This window comes from Homarus americanus, unplaced genomic scaffold (assembly GCF_018991925.1).
Source record: "Homarus americanus isolate GMGI-L3 unplaced genomic scaffold, GMGI_Hamer_2.0 scaffold50165, whole genome shotgun sequence".
NCBI lineage: Eukaryota > Metazoa > Arthropoda > Malacostraca > Decapoda > Nephropidae > Homarus > Homarus americanus.
In genome coordinates this window covers 730,062-753,877 of record NW_024748747.1, presented here as the reverse complement: position 1 = coordinate 753,877, position 23,816 = coordinate 730,062, and the positions used below count along the sequence as shown (strand labels likewise).

General features: G+C 39.6%; 1 protein-coding gene across 1 annotated transcript in view; it reads right to left on the bottom strand.

The window, feature by feature from the left end:
• The window catches only part of LOC121880402, a 64,692-nt gene that overhangs the window by 18,175 nt on the left and 22,701 nt on the right, over window positions 1-23,816 (bottom strand). Inside the window, exons 2-7 of the mRNA XM_042387592.1 lie at window positions 15,758-15,929; window positions 15,006-15,181; window positions 13,559-13,753; window positions 9,582-9,706; window positions 2,814-2,957; window positions 2,108-2,280 (exon numbers count right to left, since the gene is read on the bottom strand). Of these exons, the coding sequence (XP_042243526.1) occupies window positions 2,108-2,280; window positions 2,814-2,957; window positions 9,582-9,706; window positions 13,559-13,753; window positions 15,006-15,181; window positions 15,758-15,929 (985 nt within the window). The remainder of the gene's footprint in view (window positions 1-2,107; window positions 2,281-2,813; window positions 2,958-9,581; window positions 9,707-13,558; window positions 13,754-15,005; window positions 15,182-15,757; window positions 15,930-23,816) is intronic.

Genomic DNA, 23,816 nt, shown 5'->3' with positions numbered 1-23,816 from the left:
TACGTCTCCTGTTATCAATAATGTAATAGGGTGATCGAAAAGTCCCTGTGCATTTACTTTAAGAAGAACAAAGTATATCATTGATTACTGTAGGTGCACAAGGACCATCCTGTTTCATCTATATCGTCAAAAATTCCAGGTAAACTAGTCTACTTAAATTTCATTGTCAAGTAAGCATTTAAAAAGTGACACCCAGTACGTGTGTCCATGACCAGATTGTATTTCACACTGCGTCTTGTAAGGTGTGTCGACCCCAGACTGAGGGATGGGGCAGGTGTTGCTCTCAAGGGACAACAAACAGATCTTATTCAAATACATTCATTCCACCACACCACACCTTCAACACACTCCTACATTTCCTTCTACCTCTCCAACACATGCTGCAAACCTCCAACACACTCCTACACATCCTTCCACCTCTCCAACACATGCTGCAAACCTCCAACACACTCCTACACATCCTTCTACCTCTCCAACACATGATACAAACCTCCAACACACTCCTACACATCCTTCTACCTCTCCAACACATGATACAAACCTCTAAAACACTCCTACACATCCTTCCACCTCTCCAACACACCCCTCCATCTCTCCACCAATTCCCTACATCTATCCCCGCGTTCCTCAACACAGACAATCACAATCCAACGACGTCCTTAACCCACCCAAGGTCGCTTAGGTTCCTGTGAGCACATCCTGAACACCGATGGAGGCGTAGCGGCAGGACCCGCCCGCAGGTGGTCTGTAGAGGAACTCAATGCCTCGGTGCACGCAGTCGTAAGTCTTTTGTTATATGGGCGTGGCGTGTAGGCGTGGTGGATCTGTGACGTCAGTAAGGTGGCAGGTGGGCGCGCGAGAGCAGAGAAGGGGTGGAGTTCCGATCCGCCAGAGGAAGGAAGTGGAGGAAGGGAGGGAGGGAGCTTAGTCACCAGGGAGGAAGGGAGGGAGGGAGGGGGGAGCTTAGTCACCAAGGAGGAAGGGAGCTTAGTCACCAGGGAGGAATGGATGGAGGGAGCTTAGTCATCAAGGAGGGAGACTAGTCTCTATAAAGGGAGGGAGGGTGGGAGAACTTTAATCACCACCAGCGCCCCAATACTTCAGCACAATCCACTACACCACTATAACAACCAGTATTTGCACCATAAACTCCATCACAGCACCATAAGACACTCACCACAGCACCACGAACACCAGAAGACGCTCACCACAGCACCACGAACATCATAAGACACCTACCATAACACCACAAACACCATAAAACACTCACCATAACACCACCATAACACAACACCATAAAACACTCACCACCATAACACAACACCATAAATCATTCACCACCATAACACAACACCATAAAACACTCACCACCATAACAAAACACCATAAACACTCACCACCATAACACAACACACCATAAAATACCTACCACACCAACATAACACAACAATCATAAACACCTAACACCAGGTAACACAACACCCATAAATCACTACTACCAATAACAGCACCATAGAAACACTCTACCACCATACACAATTACAAACACCTACCTATACCACCACCATAACACAACATCATAAAACACTCACAACACCACCATAACACAACACCATGTACCTACCACCATAACACAACACTCATAAAACACCACCACTACAATAACAACACCATAAAACACTCACCACAACATCACCATAACATTAACACTGTTAAAACACGCACACTCATAACATAACACTATAAAACACTCACCATAATACCACCATAACATACAACAATTACAAAACACTCCACTTAAATACCACCATAACACACACTGCTAAATCACTCACCACCATAACACAACACCATAAAACACTCACCACCACAACACAACACCATAAAACACTCACCATAACACCACCATAACACAACACCATAAAACACTCACCATAACACCAACATAACACAACACCATAAAACACTCACCACAACACCACCATAACACAACACCATAAAACACTCACCACCATAACACAACACCATAAATCACTCACCACCATAACACAACACCATAAAACACTCACCACAACACCACCATAACACAACACCATAAAACACTCACCACTGGGACTGGGTGTAGACGGGGACAAGGCCAGCCATACTCTGGTCGAGACAGAACACCCTGAAGGTCTTGTAGGTGTTGAGGTCGGTGTAGGTGGCCTGGTTATCTTCTACACGTAGGTTCTCCCACTGGCCCTGTGCCCACTCCGGAAACGTGCACTTGGCATTGGAGGCCTGAGAAGAGAGGGAGAAAGTGAGAGTGGGAGTGAGAGTGAGTGAGTGAGGGCTCGAGTGGGGTAAGGTATGTAGAACGGATAGAGGGGAAAAGTGAGGGAACGTGAGGGTTGAGAGAGAGAGAGAGAGAGAGAGAGAGAGAGAGAGAGAGAGAGAGAGAGAGAGAGTACTGTATACCCGCTACTCACATATCTCTCTGCATCATACATAAACAACATTATATTTGAACAAAGGATGAAACCAGACAAGAAAATTACAATCAGATATATTCACCGCGGCGTCCTTGTGCACCAAGACTAGAAATAACATTACTAAGGGACCTGGAGTTGCTGGAGAAAACTAAGTAGCAAGAAAGATTAACTCTCTATCTTGGCCCAAGTTGTGTCAGGTCACGAGAAACTGGTTTAGATCTAGTTACAAGGGGGTATGTTGTTTGTTTTTTGAAAGGCACATTACAGCGAGCGTCAGTGAAGCTAGAGGCGTATAAACTAACAATGTGGTATGCGTTAAGTGAGTAAGTAGCTTATACACACCTCAGAGACGGGCGCTTTGGGCGGGGTGGGCGTGAGGACCAGAGTCTCGTAGCCCTCCCAGGCTGAGTGTAGCTTGTTGATACAGGTTGAGTCATAGGAGAGCGACAGGTAGACTTGGCCCGTGTCTTCCTCCACCTTGTACATCTGAAAACATAACACAATAAGTATTACAAGAGACACATAATAGTATATAACAACTGGCTACTGCTGGCCCCACCTCCGTCCTCTCCGCACCCCCGTAGAGAACAAACCTGACCACCAATCACAATTTTTCTAACAGATAAGAGTGGCCGAAAAAAAAAATATTCGTTGGGTTGACTCAATAAAATATTCCTCGCGCGCGAAAACCTCACATCAGTCAAATCAGGAGAGGAGGAAATTAGGCTGATTAATCGTAAAAACAAATGTCTACCGAGGCGTCCTGAACTGTGTCAACTGGTCTGACTATTTCCTTGGAAGTAGTTTGTCAGAGAACACACTGTGGTTCCCTTAGCTTCAATTAGGTTCTGTATTGACGGTTTTTAATATGAAAAGACGGAAGGTTTTATCCTACACTTTACACTGTATCTTCCTCTGGTGGGAAATCTTGCTGGCAGGAACGAGAGGTTAGTTGAGTTGGGTATAACACGATGAATAAAGTTTCAAATCTATTCTGGGACTTTAACGCCTTTACATAAAACTTTGAACTCGGAGTGACTGGCACTGAATCTCCTTCACCCATGACGGAACAATAATACAATAAAACCAATGATCTTTTACCCAGAAACACATCCCGCCATCACTGAGGTCAAACACCCACCAGGTTTCCTCTTCAAGACAAGATCATTCGCAAAAAAAAAAAACCTCGGGAACGTGCTCCTGCGAAAGCAAAATTGCAAATAATACAAAGTTAAAATCCCACCCCCCCCTCCTTCTAAAAAAATGGACGACAGGTGGGTCAACGAACGCTAAGAGATGGCGGCTGCTGCGGAGAAACGACAGCTTAAAAAATAAATATAAAAAAAACGATAAGAAAAAGAAACGACTCGGAGGTAGCGAAGACGAGAGAAACACCGAGGCAGCGTAGAAATTTGGAACCCCGGCGTGAAGACATTCCCGGACGAGAAAAGTCTACAGAAGGGCATTAGCGACGCTCCACGGTACGTAATTATAATGTTTACAGGGCTTTTTGCCACTCGGCCTCGATGTGTACGGTGAGGTTAAGGGCGTTAATTCTTTTCCGCCCTGCTGGATGTTTTGGTTTGGTTAAGGGTGCGTTCTGCTGAATTAGGGGCTTATGTTGAGGGTGCCTTCTGCTAAATTAGGGGCTTGTGTTAAGGGTGCGTTCTGCAAATTTATGGGATTGTGTTAAGGGTGCGTTCTACCATGTTAGATACTTATAGGTTATGGATAATATTTACTTGTGTTAAAGGTGTAGTCATCCATATTAAATGTATAAGTTAAATTAAAGTTATGGCTATATTGATAAAGTGTTTAAGTTAAATTAAAGCGCATTCTACCATAACAAGTGTTGTCGATAAGTTGGGGTGTATTCTACCATCGTTTGTATTTTGGTAAGGTTAAGGGAGGATGCGGTAGTTGGGTGAATTGTCTCTTGTCCTAAGGTCGCTGGTCCGTTTCCCGGGCACCTGAAGTACAGTACACCCCAGCTGTTGAAGGGGTACCTGACCTTACAATTGGGGAGTGTAGGCGGTCGAGAGCAGTGCCTCCTTCTGTGCCAAATCGCCTGGTCTTCTGTAAACTGTATCCACTGCTGCACTTTCACTTTCCTAAGGTACAATCTTCATCTCGTGGTTGAACAGAGATACAGTCACGTATTTGTCAAGTGTTCAGAACATTAAACAAATCTGACGTAAGATGAATGTCTCTCTCTCCTTTACATACATAGAAACATGAGGTATTTACAGCAGTGTCTTGGAGTTAAAAATTCACCGAAGCAGAAAAAAAAGTCACTGTTGCCAATACCAAAACGAATTTTTATGCTCAGTTATAAACACAGCGAGAGTCGTGTACACCACCAACTCAGGTTCTCACCATTACTGCCGAGGTCCGACAAAATGTAAACAAATATCGACCGTCATTTGTTTTACAGTGTTGCCATGACGCAGCTATTACCAGTTTGTAGGATTTGGGGAAGTCAACGAGACAACTAGACAGACAGTCAGACAGATACCCAAGAACACAAGTGACTGCTACAGCTACCTGGTGTTGTGTTGAAGGTGGAATAAGACAAGAGAGAGGACTGGGGTCATGGAAAGTCAATGTTAACAGTCTTTAAAATTTGTGAGTGAATTTTGGTGCTTTGGCTAACGTTAATTTCTTATTAAATTATTAAACGTTTTTCTGTTGTTGTTGCGTCAAGCTTTATTAATTATCTTCCACGAAAAGATGTCATTTATAATTAAAGTTAATGGATTTGAAGTTAATGATTTTGTAATGACATTACAATTAATTATTTATTGGTGTTAACGAAATTTTTAATATAACATCCTTGATACACACACACACACACACACACACAATATAGTCATTGTTCATATGGTTAAAAATAACTGAATTAATAAATGAATGAACGAATGTAATGAATGAAGACAAAATCCTTGTTTTTCCTTCATCATTTCCTCAGACCCTGTGAGAGGAGGGGAGGGGGTGTAGGGGAGTACGGGGAGGGGGTAGGAGGTGAGGTAGGGAGGGTAGGGGTAGGAGGTGAGGTAGGGAGGGAGGAGGCTGTTAAGTTTTAGCCTGACGCGGTTAACATCGCCACAGTTGCTGCTGATGACGACACAGCCGATTAAAAGTGACGCCCATTACTCTACTAAGGGCTGGTTCTACGGCAGGTGGTTCTTGTGTGTGTGTGTGTGTGTGTGTCTTCTTCCCTCACGTGACGCCAACTATTTATTATCAACTTGGGGGTAACACGTTAGGGTTGATGCATCATGGTACGTGGATGGGAGTTGACAGACAAGATAATATTTCGTTGGTAATTATATATATATATTTTTTTTTTTTTATTAATATATCGACCTAAAAATATTAGTTGTGCGTATATATATATATATATATATATATATATATATATATATATATATATATATATATATATATATATATATATATATATTCTTTATTAGAGATTGATGACGACGATAAAACAGGAAGAAGTGAGGAAAACAACGATAAAAACAAATAGAAAAACGAAGGAGAATGAGGAGGATCCAGAGAGTAAGAGAAGAGAAACAAGATTTTTTTTTTAAGAGTTAGCCCGCCAACACGTAGCTCTTGGGCAGGAAGGGATATATCTTCACTAATGATAACCTTAAGCTCTTCTTTCAAAATTTTTTTGTCATAAATTTCTGACAGTGAATATATACCTCCACTAATGTTTAAGACACGGTGTTGCTCGATAAATCTCAACCGGGAAAACAAGAACAAAATATCGTAAAAATAATAAGACGGACACTTGAGGGCGATCGAGCTGACAAAACACGTAGTCGTAAGAGGTGTGTGACCTGTTCCAAGTTTCATCCGAATGCCTGAGATTTTGACTTGATAATCTGGACTTTTAATTAATTCATATACTATTACGAGATACTGTATATACATTTTTTTATATATACGATAATCATTCTTACTAAAACGGATCTTGGTTGTTGTGATGAGAAATCAAATTGATTGAGATTAAAAGTGAGTTATTTGGTTATGTCGGGCAGCGGATCGGACACGTTTCAAGGTGCAGAGAGTGACCGGATGTGGTGTGTCGGCCGTGACGTCACAGGTCTGGAGTTCTCCGGGCTGTAGCAGTGGTTTACCTCTGTATTACCCAAACAATTATACTGAAGTGTTTGTTAGATTATCTGCAGCGAGACGGAGCTACTTCACACGGCTGCCAACGAGGTAAAAACTCTCGCAACTCATCTAATTATGCGAAAAAGTATTAAAACTCTCACTTTGTTGAATTAAGTATATGATAAATTGTATGTTGGAGGAAAGAGTATTATAATCATATTCTGGTGAAAAGTATTAAAGAGGCGTGTATTTTAGCAGATAGAGAACAAGATTCTTGAGTTTTGTGGAAATGTTTAAGAATTCTAGAATTTATGAGAACAAGTTTACTATAACTTATACTTAATTTCGGCAAGTAACAACTAAAAGCGATGCGTTAACACCAACTCCTGTATCTGAGCGGAAATGAGTTGTGAAGTCTTGTACTGTACTCTTGGGGGGAAGAACATAAAAAAACTTATATTTAGAGGTAACGTTATAACCTCAGCATTTTTAAGAAAACTGTAAAATTGAGGAATTTGGGTGAAGAAAAGCACTAGAAATGTCGTGTTTTGGCGGGAACTTACTACAGCTCGCGTGCCATGGCGAAGAACACGACCTCCTGAAGTCTGTAGGTATCTATCACTCATTAAAAAAAATCTTCCTAGTTATTATCGTCGTTATTATTGCTATTAATATTGCTTTTGTATTAAGGATATCTGATAAGCTAGCAATTTAAAAATAATTGGTGGGCAGCCTTTTGTTGGCGTGGCCTACATGACCCACGTTTCAGGCTTGGGCCAATCACAGGCCAGGTTGTCTCCATGGTGGACGGATCAATTAAACTTAAGCTACCCAATGAGGATGCAGGTAGTACTCTTGACTGGCCAGTAGTGAGTTACGACAGCCAAACCTTAATAAAAACTAAGAAAAGGGGATTACCCACTTGTGTAATTAGCAATATGTCTTCAAATAATCCACGTATGAGTTTTAACTTTTAACATGGGATATTTTAACCGTAGTTCTTTTGGCTTTAAGATTCCTGTGATAGGTTTAAATGCCTGCATGTTTACACGTGGGATTCGTGTTTGAAGAAAGATTCAGTTCTTGTAAGCATTCTTAAGAAAGAATTTATATTCTTGTTATTTAAGCATCGTCGGAAATTACTCAATATTGAAGAGCATAAATAAGTTTTTCTTATATTTTTCCATATGCGTTTTCAGACAGAGAATTTTAAGTGAAAAATCTCTGCAATTTCTATCATCCATTTATATATTTTTTACCAATCTCATACACAATCTATCTACCTTTCAGTTCATCTCTATCTATCATATTTTTCCTCCTCTCACACTTTTGTTTGGGTGTACACTGAGAAGTATAGAAATCTCAAAGAAGGAAAGAAATAACATGTAGATATAACGAAGTGAGACAGGTGTAGGAAGCGACAAGAAAGGGTTAACACAGCAGGTAAATATGGCCACACATACCTGTTCATATCCTTAAGTTGGTAATACATTAAACCGGTTCTCTTAAGGTCTTTTAACCCTTTGAAGACGACAGTTTAAGCTGTAATCCTTAAAGGGTTATGTTATCTTTTACAGAGGTTAAACCATCGTCTGCAAAGGGTTAATTCGTCTTTTCAAAGGTTATACCATCTCGTCTAAAGGGTTAAACCACACTCGTCAAAGGGTTAAATCATAGTCTACTAGGATTAAACCGTGGTCTACAAAAGGTTATGTTCCCATCTTAAAAGGGTTCGTTAAACTATCGTCTTAGAAGGGTTAAACCAGCGTCTTGAAAGCTAAACCTAAACCATCGTCTTCAAAGGATTTAACCAACGTCCAACACCAAATAAAATCACGTTCATTGAAAAAAATATGATGAAAAAAACCAGAAAACAATTATTCACCCAATTACAGCCTGGCACCCCCTCGACGTGTAAATAGCTCTCCCTACCACAAAAATTCCACATGTCTCCTCCACCACCTTCACCGTCGTTGGAGTTCCTACCTAAAGGTGTATAAGCAGAACCGGAAAAAAGGACCGGAAATAGCCCTTGAGCGTGGCTTCTTGCTGGCGGCCCACACAGCATCACGCGCTGAGGCCTCAGGCTGTGACTCCCGTGTGAACCCCGCCTCCCAACCCTTCCGGCACCGACTTGCACTCCGATTTAAACTTATTCGAATATTTCTCAACGCTTAATAACCCTCAAGCCTCAACCGTTTCACCCAACAGAAACTATAATTACCGTTCTAAATGTAATCTAAGGAACAATAACTTAAATATTTGTTCAATTCGTTATCTACTTTGGCAGATGGATGAATGCACAGCAGGGAATCGAACACGCCAAGGGGAAGAAAACAGGAAATGCTTTTTAGTTTAAATAGCTGTGGGCAGCAGCGACGAGGGAACATATGCAATGATCACCCAAGCATGAAGCACACCACAGCCAGTATTGATTTATGTATCAAAATCCCCTTAAGTAAGAGGTGAATTTCGCCCTTACGAGAGCAAGGAAGAGAGAGTGGGTTAGCTTTGTCTATTCTTCGTTCTTGAAGTGATGACTTTAAATTCATGAATTAAAATCCCATAAATAGCTGGCTAAAGATCGTGTTTATGGCGGGGGGTGTGGGTTAGCAGCCAGGGGCGGATCCAGGACATTTTGAGGCCATTTTGAAGCCATGTATATTAGGAGATATTCTGAGGTCAATAGTAAATACTTTTTACTATACAAAAACGCCTGAGTACAATACTGCATTAAAGGAAAAGTATTGGAATTTTCTGGTGAAAAGGGAGGGACCGGACCCCAAGGACACCCCCTCCGGATCGGCCCTTGAGCACTATCTGCTGTCTTATGGGCGTATATTGTAGACCAGACAAAGACCTTAGCAAAGACATAGAGACAACAGATCAGACATACACAGGAAAAAAATAAATGTTCGAGTTTTCTCATTATTTCTGAACCTTATTCCCTCAGAGTGAACTGGTCAATAAGGCAATACTCACAGCACAGCGGAAGCGAGGAGGCGGAGGGTCAGTGCCAGCCGCGGACAGTGCCGAAGGGTCATGTAGTGCCAGGTATCTCTGCCCGTCAGTGCCCTCCCAGTCACCCAGGCACTCATAGCTCTTAGCTGCCGGAGAACAGAATGAGAAGTTAGCTGTGAAACTTAGTTGAGAAGATTACAATAGGGGCTTTAGTATGTCTCTTTTTAACTATGGGTTTAGCTGAGATGTTAGGATGGAGTTTAGCTGTGAGTTGGCACAAGGGCAGGACAGCTTCTTAGCTGTCAAAAGCCTGGCTGTTAGCTGTGGAGATAACTGTTAGCTTAATTATGGTGCATTTGCCATCAACCACCGCCACACTGCTGTCAACCACCGTCACACTGCCATCAACCACCGCCACACTGCTGTCAACCACCGTCACACTGCCGTCAACCACCGTCACACTACGATCCACAGTTCACCGTCAAGGCACCGTCACACTCGCGTCATGGCGTCAGCTGATTGTGTCAAGGTAGAGTGATGACAGGTATTTTGCCACCAGGTAAAAACAATGTTCTCGAGCAATAACAGTAACTGCGAGGTCGAGCCAGGCACTCGAGGACCACCATTCACTCGATGACTTGATGTGTATAACGGTGTGTGTGTACGGGTGTATGGCAGAGTGTTAGAATAAAAATAATTATAATAACAACAATAGCAATAATATAGTAGTAGTAGTAGTAGTAGTAGTAGTAGTAGTAGTAGTGGTAGTGTAATAATAATAATGATAGTAACAATAATAATAATAATAATAATAATAATAATAATAATAATAATAATAATAATAATAATGTGAAATAAAATCTAAATACGTATATGGTACAAAATTCTTTAGAAAAAAATCGAATAATTTAACACAGAATTCTACTAAAATCTAAAATTTTACCCAGAATTGTGAAAAAAATAAAAAATTATCTTTATTATTCACAAAAGTTAGAATGAACAAGAAATAATCAGTGTTAGTCACCACATTCTGAAAAAAAACATGCACATTATTTTTCCCAGTAATTGTGAAAAAAAGTAAATTTCTTTATACTTTTTCCTCGCTATAAACCTAACTTTTTTTTTCTTTACACTCAAGGCTGACGTCACACTCAAGGCTGACGTCACACTCAAGGCTGACGTCACACTCAAATCATTTAACATATACCATTCCAAAGTGTTATGACGTCATACTCAAGCTATCTAACACACATCACTCTAAATATGACGTCACACTTACACATCAGGACGGAGATGGATAATTACAACGAAAGTTTACGAAATAGTTGGCGGAAGAGGTGAAACCCACGTTGTTCTGGGTCAGCCATTACGTGGGGCGGTGAAGGACAAGACAATTGAGGGTTACTAGAAGGGCTTTTGTTGTCTATTGTTGATATTTTTTGTATAGTCTTTTTAATATCTCCTGTTCTTTTTGTTTATATCTTATAGTCTTTTGTTAATATCTTTGTATTCTCTTTGTTTATATATCTTGTAGTCTTGTAGTCTTAATATCTCTTGTAGTCTTTTGTTTATATCTCTTGTAGTCTTTTGTTTATATCTCTTGTAGTCTTTTGTTAATATCTCTTGTAGTCTTTTGTTTATATCTCTTGTAGTCTTTTGTTTATATCTCTTGTAGTCTTTTGTTTATATATCTTGTAGTCTTTTGTTTATATCTCTTGTAGTCTTTTGTTTATATATCTTGTAGTCTTTTGTTTATATCTCTTGTAGTCTTTTGTTTATATCTCTTGTAGTCTTTTGTTTATATCTCTTGTAGTCTTTTGTTTATATCTCTTGTAGTCTTTTGTTAATATCTCTTGTAGTCTTTTGTTTATATCTCTTCTTTTGTTTAGTCTTTTGTTTATATCTCTTGTAGTCTTTTGTTTATATATCTTGTAGTCTTTTGTTAATATCTCTTGTAGTCTTTTGTTAATATCTCTTGTAGTCTTTTGTTTATATCTCTTGTAGTCTTTTGTTTATATCTCTTGTAGTCTTTTGTTAATATCTCTTGTAGTCTTTTGTTTATATCTCTTGTAGTCTTTTGTTTATATCTCTTGTAGTCTTTTGTTTATATATCTTGTAGTCTTTTGTTTATATCTCTTGTAGTCTTTTGTTTATATATCTTGTAGTCTTTTGTTTATATCTCTTGTAGTCTTTTGTTTATATCTCTTGTAGTCTTTTGTTTATATCTCTTGTAGTCTTTTGTTTATATCTCTTGTAGTCTTTTGTTAATATCTCTTGTAGTCTTTTGTTAATATCTCTTGTAGTCTTTTGCTTATATCTCTTGTAGTCTTTTGTTTATATCTCCTGTAGCAAGTTCTTAATATCTTTGTATTCTCTTGTTTATATATCTTGTATTCTCTTGTTTATATCTCTTGTAGTCTTTTGTTTATATCTCCTTTTTTTTTTATATCTCCTGTAGTCTTTTGTTTATATCTCTTGTAGTCTCTTGTTTATATCTCTTGTAGTCTCTTGTTTATATCTCTTGTAGTCTTTGTTTATATATCTTGTATTCTTTTGTTTATGTATCTTGTAGTCTTTGTTTATATATCTTGTAGTCTTTGTTTATATCTCTTGTAGTCTTTTGTTAATATCTCTTGTAGTCTTTTGTTAATATCTTGTAGTCTTTTGTTAATATATCTTGTAGTCTTTTGTTTATATCTCTTGTAGTCTTTTGTTTATATCTCTTGTAGTCTTTTGTTTATATATCTTGTAGTCTTTTTTTTATATCTCTTGTAGTCTTTTGTTTATATATCTTGTAGTCTTTTGTTTATATATCTTGTAGTCTTTTGTTTATATATCTTGTAGTCTTTTGTTTATATATCTTGTAGTCTTTTGTTTATATCTCTTGTAGTCTTTTGTTTATATCTCTTGTAGTCTTTTGTTTATATCTCTTGTAGTCTTTGTTAATATCTCTTGTATTCTCTTGTTTATATATCTTGTATTCTCTTGTTTATATCTCTTGTAGTCTTTTGTTTATATATCTTGTAGTCTTTTGTTTATATATCTTGTAGTCTTTGTTTATATATCTTGTAGTCTTTGTTTATATCTCTTGTAGTCTTTTGTTAATATCTCTTGTAGTCTTTTGTTTATATATCTTGTAGTCTTTTGTTTATATCTCCTGTAGTCTTTTTTTTTATATCTTGTCGTCTTTTGTTAATATCTCCTGTAGTCTTTTGTTTATATCTTGTAGTCTTTTGTTTATATCTCTTAGTCTTTGTTTATATCTCTTGTAGTCTTTTGTTTATATCTCTTGTAGTCTTTTGTTTTATATATCTTGTAGTCTTTGTTTATATATCTTGTAGTCTTTGTTTATATCTCTTGTAGTCTTTTGTTTATTATCTTGTAGTCTTTTGTTTATATCTTGTTGTCTATTGTTGATATTTTTTGTATAGTCTTTTGTTAATATCTCTTGTAGTCTTTTGTTTATATATCTTGTAGTCTTTTGTTAATATCTCTTGTAGTCTTTTGTTTATATCTCCTGTAGCAAGTTCTTAATATCTTTGTCATTTTAAGATAACGTGTGAGTCTTGAGTCTTGTTATAACTACGAGGTCTTTGTTTATACTGTGCGAGTCTTTGGTTGACATCTTGTGATCTTGTGTGATAACCGCGATGTTTATGGTCGTGAATTGACTCGTGTAGCAGTGATTCCAAGTCGACTCGTCTACCAGTGATTTAAAGTCGACTCACTCATATATAAACAACAAACAGAATAAAATCACATACAAATAATAAAAAACTACGATTATTCAGACAGAAAATCACAAAAAACTGTAAAGCAACAGACAAATGAATTATAAACACGTAAACAGGCAAAAATTCTGAGATAATTAGAAAAAAAACTAATTTTGTTTACCAATAACCAACTTCAACAGAAAACAGCGTGATTAAAAGTAGAGGGGAAACTCAAACAACACGAAAAATAATACAGGAATACACTTAAGATCTTCAAACACTCACAAAAATCGCCGAATTTGCATCTGTGGAAGTTCATGGTGAAGGTGTTGCCTCGAGGACAGTTAGCCAGGGTGGAGGAGGGCTCAGGGCATTCGGTCGCACTCTCCAGCCCGTCGTTGATGTTGTAGGTGATGTGGTAGCGGCCGTCAACAGGGCAGTACACGGGGTCAAGTGGCTGGCCCTCGTTCGTCGCCGTCTCTACAAGGTGAGAGATAGAGATAAAAAGTTAAGTGAGAGAGAGAGAGAGAGAGAGAGAGTGAGATAATTGCAATTTCTTAGGTAAAAAGATCTATGCGAGGGAGTAAGAAAGAAGAGAGACAGAGATATATAACTGGAGTCTCTTTAAGATTGAGACAGTCTCTAAGAGGGAAAAAAAAGGAGACATTGGGCGATATCTAGTCAGGGCTGGTCTCTCTAGTGTGGATATTCTCCCTGTGGTTCTACTCCAATAGTCTTTATTAAGATATTGTTAAGTATTTCTTCCTACACAGATAAGTCTTGGTATTTAACACTCCATTTTGTATACTGCCGAAGGGTGTGTGTGTGTGTGTGTGTGTGTGTGTGTGTGTGTGTGTGTGTGTGTGTGTGTGTGTGTGTGTGTGTGAGTGTGTGTGTGTGTGTGTGTGTGTGTGTGTGTGTGTGTGTGTGTGTGTGTTTATCTATCTGGATGATTCAGCCCATTCCTGTCGCTTTCTACACTTATATTGCAACACACTACTTACCTATCATCCCTCCCCCCCCCTCTTTCATAAGGTTCTGTACCCTTTGACTCAACCCATACCAAAGTGTAAGAGAGAGGAATAGAGACAATAAATACAAATAATAAACACAGAGAATCAATTATCTGAAATATTTACTGTTTTTTTTTTTTTCTCTTTGTGTGGAATTATATATAAATAGTTTACACCAAGGGTCACTTAGCTGAGGATTCCTTCACATCCACCACGAGTCTCACCGTCACAACACCGTATGACCTAAAGGCTTAATGACCTCTGTGGTAAGTTTGTGGAGTTAATATACCTTTTTACTAAGTCTACGAGGTTCAAAGACCTTTAATGGCTTATCTGTGAACCTCTTAGAACTTTGTGGTGTGTCTGTGATTCGTTTTAGAACTCTGTGAAGTCTGTGAACCCTATTAGATCTGTGTGAGCTTACTATGAATCTTCAAAGATGTTTTAAAATACACCCGTGAACCCTAAGTAGCTTTAATTATAATTATACGAAACTTAAAAATAGGCTTTACAATCCCTATGTATATCCCCAACACTCTTACCGTATGTCTGTGAAGATCTCTGAAACCCGAACAGGTCAATCGTCCATTCGTATCTGAAATCTCAAACATGCTAACTCTACCCCAATGACAACTTAATAACTCAAACATCCACCACGACACCTCAAAACATCAAATACTCCTCGACAAGTTATCACAAATCACTAGTCTGTTACTCACTGTACAACATGATTTCGCGAGTTTGCCTGTTGCGGATATCGTCGAGAGTAGGGCAGGTCTGTAAGGCAGCCTCCTCGTTCGTGTAGCACTTGCCCAGCCCTTCGTTGTGCACCTCCAGGATGTGTCGCGAACGGAACTCCAGGTGGAAGCAACGTACACAGTCGGTTCCTCCCGTCCTGGGGTTAGATAGAGGGAGAGACAGATAAGTATATATCTTTTAGGTAGAAGCAGATAGTTTTAGGTAGGTATGGCTTTTAGGTAGAGATAGGTGGTTTTTTTAAGTAGAGGTAGGTCGTTTTTAGGAATAGGTAGATACACTTAAATAGAGATTTTGAATACAGGATTAAATATTTGGTATAGATTTTCAATACGTAGTCTTTAATTTAGAACCCTGAACCCTTAAATAAACCATGAATCTCCCCCAAAGATCCTAAACTGAGCCTCAAACCTGTCCTACAGTTCCAGGATCACTAGAAAAGGAACCTCGATCTGCTAAAATTGAACATTTAGATCACCTAAAATGAACCTTGAGCCTCTAAAGTAAATCTTGAACATCTAAAATGAATCCTGAACCTCTAAAATGAACCTCGAACCTCTAAAATTAATATGAAGCCCACAAAATGAACCCCGAATCCTTTAAACTTAAACTTGAACCTTCAAAAAGTAAATCTCAAAACCTCCTCCAATCCCTAAATCAGTCAAAACTCTTAACCTCAAAGCCAAAAGAATAAACCTCGAACACTGGTACTCACGTGTCGTAGAGGATGACGTTGTTACCAAGGCGCCGGTGGCAGTTCCCCCAGATAGGGATGGAGTCAGCCTCGATCGCCACCTCCAAGTAGTGGATATCTGAGCCTCCACTGATGATACTCTGGGTGGCGTATACTCCCTGGTACTCGAGGTTGAAGTAGCAAACACTCCATCCTAGTAATGAGAGGGAGTGTTATATGTTATTCCTACTTAACAAAATAAATAATGTACTACAGCTCCTTAACAAACTACAGACTAAAGTACTTAAGGTCTACTTATTGGCTACATAACTACACCCACACGCACATACGTAATTTACACTATACTTAACGATGACACACCACACATTTACGTCGCCTTGGGGGTAGGATAGGATACGGAAGGGGAGCGTATGTAGCGAGCAGAACTATACAGGTTTGCAGTAGACGTGTCTTACTTAACGAACACACACACACACCCGCACACACACACACACACACACACACACACACACACACACACACACAGTCAACCACAACAAGACCTCCGAATTCACTTTGTTTCAGTAGCGTTCTCAGCATCACCAGTCGAGCATGAGTTACCCGGATGTGGTGGCTCTCAACAAACCCAAAATGAACTCTATGACACCCATTATTAGAGGTTTTAACTGGTGGGTTGTGGAGGAAGGTGGATAAAGGTCCTTATAACCTCAGAGTCTGGTGAGGGTAACGAGGGAAGCGAAGAGATGGATAAAACTAACCTCGTGTTTTTGTCTTGTTTTTGGTCAGTGTTTTATTGTCGTCAACGATATACTGTGTGTTGTTCTCTATTGTGTTTAAATGTTACTTGTAGATGTTAATATAATGAGTTTTATGTTTTATAAGTGTTTTTTTTTTGTAAATCATTAATGTGTTTTGCTGGAAGTTGACGAGTAAGAAAGGGTGTAGATTCCAAGAGTTGATTTTGTAAATAATTGTTGTGTTTTGCGGTAAATTATCAGCTAAGAATAATTTACGATTCTGGAAGTGATTTTGTCTTTAATTCACTGAAAACTGTTTAGCCAATGAATAAGAAAAGGACATTGACGAAGGGTTATAAAAATCTCCAAGTATCATTCCATCAATCCAAACTAAATAAACCTCTAACTTAACAAACAAACAAACAAACAAACAAACAAAACACTACATACCTCACCATCCTTAATATCAATAACAAAAACAAACCACAACAAGAAAATTACAACCATAACATCAACAAACATTCATAACAATGGGAGACGCGGATCATTGGGGGCCCCAACTTCCCATCCTTAGGAACTCTACCAGCAGAAAATTACCCTGAGTCTACTGGTGAGATTGCAGATTAACTCGCTGTGAATACGAGTTTTGTTGCAGTTAGTCTCATATTGTGGCCGCTGGGAATGTTGGGTTAAAAAAAATGCTGTGGGTGTTGAGGTGAGGGTTGTTACTGTGGGTGGTATATGCTGAGACATCGAGTATATATTGTTAGGATGGCTAAGGATATGACCGAAAGCTGCTAGGATGGATGAGGCAACGATTATGGCTGCTCAGATGGCCGAGACAATGACAATGGCTGAGGACATCTCTTGTGTCTCTGAGTCAATCACAGGTAAATGGACGAACTGTATAGATCGACTGGCGAACTGCACAGTCATGAGGAGACCGCAACAGCCAATCACGGGCGCTCGACTGTCATATTATAGAGGAACCTTCTTTCCGACGCCTGTCACACGGGAGTCTTGTTGTCATATCATCCACGAATATCACTTGAATTAACTTGTTAGCGCACACACACACACACACACACATACACACACACACACAAGCCAACATATACACATCTAGGGTGGACGACAAGATCAAAAGTACAGTACCTCTGTCGACAGTCTGTTGAGTGAACCGGTTGTGGGTCTGAGTGAGGGTGAAGGGTGTGTGAAGCAAGAGAGAGAGAGAGAGAGAGAGAGAGAGAGAGATAACACGTTTTCAGCAAAATATATATACTATGCCTCTGTCATCCACACACAAACACACACTCACACCCATTCTCCCTGCCTGCCTTACCTCCTCCTCTGCTCTTTCCCTCCTAATACTCCCCCCATAACCTCCCTATCTCATTACGCCTCCCTACCCCCAGGTCCCATCTCCTCCTACTAGTACCTGTCCTACCTCCTCTTACCACCCCTCTCCCACCCTCCCTCTCCCATCCCCTAGCCACCCCCAGCCCTCCTCACCCCTCTCATAACCACCACAGACCAGACCTCCGTTTCAACGTCAATTCCAATGCGCATAAAGGCAGTGGGAACAGTGGAAATGTGTGGGAACGACAGAGGAGAAGAGGCCCCATGTCCGCTGGGACGTTCCCCTCCGTCCGTCACTTCCGCGTCCACCGACTTGCGACAGGAAGTTCCTAGTATCTTCTACAGGATGTTCCTTCATTCTATGTGTCTCAAATCTCCTACATTATATTTCTAGATCTTCTACAGTAAGGTCCTGTATCTCAAAGGATATCATATAAGAGAAATGTACACGTGTAAAAAAAAAAATACTCAGATAATTGAACTAAATTTCCACTTGAGTAATGTGTCACCATATTCTTGTTGACGGATTTTATTTTACGAATTACTCCTTTGACCTTCAACCTTTGTGACCTCTACAACATAGCAGCTCTTTGGGGGACGTCTTAGTAAATGTGTTTACTCAGTATGAACACCACAGCTCTTTCAGTCCTCATGTTACACCGTCGAGGTACTGACCCCTCCAGTCTAGCTGTACTGTTGGCGTGGGGAGCTCTGGTAGGCTAAACACTGCACCATAAACCGTATTTACGACACACTGCAAAACAACCCGCATTCATCCAACACATACACTATATCACAGACCGTAATAAAACAGATTCCATCACAACCCGTATTTACGACATACCCGACACGGCATCACAACCCGTATTCAACACATTGCATCAAAAATCATATTTAACACACTGCTTCATAACCCGTATTTAACACACACTGCAACACAAACCGTATTCATCAACGCCATTCCAAACCGGAAATTAGTTTGGTGAATGAAATATACACATCCAGAACTAAAATTAATGAGCATAATTAACTCTCAGTCACGTTAATTAGGGATTATAATTACATATGACGGACATAGGGCAATACTAGTGGTTTTGAGAGAGAGAGAGAGTCACATAACGGCACGCTCCACCACCAACTATAAGACCACGCCACCAGCCTGTTGAACATGGCAGTGGACCAACCATGTGGATGTGGACTGGCTATAAAGACCGACCAAGTGGATAGAGGCCAGGTGGATATGGACTGGCTGTAAGGACCGATCAAGTGGATAGAGGCCAGGTGGAGGTGACATTACCAGCGGCCACACCTGTTACATCCCTCATATATATAGCATAACGCAGCAACCCAACCTCACATTACCGCACCCCACTACCACAACCCCATCCTGCCGCACCTCCCTACGTCAAGTTCACATTACCACACCTCCCCATTTCAACCTCACCCTGCCGCACCTCCCTACCTCATCCTCACATTAATGCACTTCCCTACTTCAGCACCCATACTACCGCACCTCCCTACCTCAGTAGATAGATAGACAGATGGGTAAACAGTTAGAAATGTATAGTACGTTTTTAATTCCTACACACACACACACACGCGCACACACACACACACACACACACACCATACGTCAACTTCCTAACGTCTCCTGAGCCATCATTAACTTCCCCTACACTATAATTACCCCTAACAGTTATGTCTTCCTCACCTTAAATTATATTCCAGGTGGAGAATAATTCTTAGAAACTGGTAAATAAATCTTATATCATCAGGTAAAAACAACTGTTGTGACAAAAAAAAAATCTAGTTTGTGGTTAGGTTAGGTTAGGTTAGGTCGGCGGCGGTCATAAGTAAACAACGTGTTCGATTTGGTTCTCACGGTAATGGCTTCATCGAATTAGTTTCGTCGTGATGGAAGGGTCAGTAATTTTCACGTCACATGCTTGCGTATTACATGATTACATAAGTAACTTGGACATTAAAGTACAAAATTCTGTTCCAGGTGAATAAGGAATATATTTAGATGTTTATTAAAGGCTTACACAAGTGATTTGGAAATTTTACCGTCAGTAAGTGGTTTGGTATACTGATATACAGTAATATGAGAGATACATGGAAAGATAAGAGAGGCGGTGATGGTGATTTCAACCCAACATTGATAGTAATCCATTTTTATTATTTCTCTATTCTCACTTTAATTTTGTCCTTAGCTATCATCCTTCCTTCCTATCCGCCTCCTTTATCTTCTTCTTCTTCTCTGTTTCTCTTTTATCCATCTATTTACCCAAGTAGTTCTCTAAACACTCGGTATCCGTCTCCTCCCTTGTTCTTCTCTCTCTTCTACTTCTTCCTTTTCCTCTCCCATATACTCCCTTCATCCACCTTTCCCATGTACTCCCTTCATCCACCTCTTCCATGTACTCCCTTCATCCACCTCTTCTATATACTCCCTTCAACCACCTCTCTCTCGTACTTTCCTCCCTTTTCCTCTCACGTAACCTACTCCCTCCCTTGATCCTCCCTCCAGCTCTCCTTTGACTTACCCTCCCTCCCATCCCATCTCCCTTGACCCCTTATCCCTCCTCCTTCCACCTCTCCCTTGACCTTCCCTCCCTCACTGCCCCTCTCTCTAACTCACTCCCTCCCTCTCTCTTCCTTAACCCCCTCCCCCATCCCCCCTCCTCCTCTCCCATCCCCCAAGTCCTCAAAGGCTTCAACTGGACACGTGGGACATCCGGGGAAAGGGAGAGGTGGGGGGGGATGGTGGGGGGGAGGGAGGGGGGATGGAGGGAACCAGTGACCACCCGTTGCCGCCACCACCTGCCTCGCCCAGATCCTCTTAAATGTGCCTCTTGATTGGGAACAGCTGGTGTGTGTGTGTGTGTGTGTGTTTAGGGGGCACTGCATGTTCATATATGTCTATTAATATATATAATACAAAATAAAACAAACACCAGCCTCTCAATCCCATACAAACACACAAACATACAAACAAACTTACAAAAAAAACTCCCCCCAAAAAGCAGCACTCACAAACGGGACCAGAGTACAATAATTACCTAAACTACCGGATTATACCACTACATTATAACTCTGGTTTGGGGAAGATTATAGAGGAACAGCGAGTTTCTCTTTATATCTTAAAAACAGTATAACATATTGTGGCGGAGGGTGGAAATACTCTCTCAGTGAGTCAGTGGATTAATGACTCAATTACGACGTCTATGGAGCTGCCAGACGCACCTTAGATATATAATTTTGATATATAACTTACGAGAAAAAAATAGAAGAAGAAATATACTAATCAATCAGATATAGAAAACATTAAATTAAGACATATAAAAGATATTCGTAAGTTATGACTCACGAGACAAGAAAAATAAATGACTATCAACTTGCGTCAGTCAGCCACACAAGACATGTAGGAACTCACCCAAATCTTACCAAATGTCCATTATTCTTCCCTTCCCGTCTATGTCTTATGGCTGTCATTAAAAACATTCACTATAACATTAACCCTGACAGCACACGCGTTAACATTAGCCCCCGGGGATAATAATTTTAGATCCAATGTTTACTTTTTACGTGAAATAGTTTGTAATTCATAAGAGACTAAATATATGTACGTTTCTCTACCTGGTGATAATTTCATTCATAATATAACGTTTTCACTATACCTGGAGGTAATTTCATTCATAATATAACGTTTTCATTATACCTGGAGACAATTACATTCATTATATCACGTTTCCAGCTGTACGTGGTGAAAATTTCATTCATTATATAAGGTTTTTCGCTTTCCCTGTAGATAATTTCATTCATTATAAGGACGTGTTATCATCTCTGTCACTGAAGCTATTATTACACTCATTAAGGTGTGATGACGTGACGTACAGTATAAAGATTGACGGTAATGAGGCGAGTAGTGAGAATGTTTTTTTTTTAATTTTTAGTGTTGAATGTTTGTAAATGTCTATGTATGTTTTTTACAGTTTAATGTCTGTTTGTATGTTTTATTTTTACAGAGTTGAATGTTTGTAAATGTCTGCATATTTTTTTTTACAGTTTAATGTTTGTAAATGCCTGTGTGTTTTTTTAGCTGAATGTTTACAATTACCTGCATTAATGTTGTTGTACTTCCTGTTTTTGAGTTTCTATACAAGCAACCTCTCAAAACTTATTATAGCAATGTTTTAACTCCCAACACTGAGACTATAATCACAAACCTTACCATAGTGTCCGTATATATAATTCCATAAAGTTGTATAATTATTTTACTCTCTATATTACATTATGACAATTATCGTCCTGTTGCAGCCTTATAGACGATTAACATCCATGCGTCTTTATTATATATCAGATATATTTACTTTATATAGTTTTAGTACTTTCTCTGTATTTAGAAAAAGCGGTAAGTATAGAATTGGCGGGAATTATGCGTATGCGCACGTGCACCGTCGTAATTACGGGTAGCCAGGTGTGAGGGTTGCCACCACCACCTGTCGCTGTATTAAAACCTTTATTAACTCTTAACACAATTCCCACCTTGAAATTAAACCTCAAATCACCTCGCAAAAGAAAGTTGGTGGAGAATTTTTCGTAAACACCTGAAAGTTGCCGCTAAGGATGAAAAATAAAATACGATGACAATTCCCCAACTGGCACCTCATCTCATCAAGGAGGCTCGCGACGCTTCTCACCTGTTTGTCCTTCCCGACCTCTTTAACTCAAACTCTCAAGACAATAATCCAAACGTTATCTTATCACCTCCCGTGTCTTATCCTTATCTATCAGCGCCTATAAAACAGTACAAAGAACATCTGCTTGAGAACTATTAGGTGTAAGGAAAAGTTTGAAGGTGGATCAGGTGTTCAGTAGAGAGGCTGAACACGAGAACTCGGCATGTCTTGCAAACCAGGTGTTACTAATACCTTAAATGCCAATTCACTCTCGCTGCTCCTCCAGGTACTTCCCCTCAACCCTCTCCTCCTCCTCCTCCCCTTCCTCCACCTTCCAACACACACACACACACACACACACACATAAGTGCCTTTTAATCTCTATATGACATAAAAACGAAAAACATCTTGAAATGGTGAAATATGACCAACTTCTCACCTGTGTTGACCTCAGTGTACAGTACCTGGGGAAACTACCTTCTGTAGGTCAATAAATTACTCGTAATATCCTGCCTGGGTCAACCTTTGTTTACGAGCTGGCCATTGTCAGGATTAAAACAGGATTAGCAGAATAATAAAGGATCACCTGAAGATTAGGCACCCCAGATTATTTCACCTATTCCATCCCCACTATCATTTACTCACTCTATCCCTCACTCTCTCCCTTCACTCCCTCCCTAACCCAGGATGAGGATAGTGGGGCTTCGCTGACCGTCTGCTACTACGCTGTTCAACCTACCCCTACACACACACACACACACACACACACACACACATGAAGGTCAAAACTAATATCACATTCACATAAAAATCTGAAAAATTATCACAACTGATATTAAACATTAAATCATAATTGAAATAAAAAAAATAAAAATAAAATATCATAAATTTAAAATAAAAAAGATGAAAAATGAAACGTCAATTAAATTCACAATTAAAATAAAATACAAACTGATATCGTAAAAAGGTACAATGAATTATTAACACTAGAATAAAAACAATAAAAAACTATAACTAAATGTATAAATAAAATCAATATAAAATACGTAAAAAAAATAATATAAATAAATAAAAAATAAAATTAAAACAATAAAAACGTAAATAAATAAAACTTAAAAGTAAAGTTCCCGTTTAGTGGAGGCGACAGTGAGTGAGGCTCCCACAGTCTTCCCGAGGTCTAGCTAACAATGGGACCATAATGGAACCTGAGGCCGGGGTGAACCCTCTGTGAGCCTCACCTGGTTGTTAACAATGGGACCATAATGGAACCTGAGGCCGGGGTGAACCCTCTGTGAGCCTCAC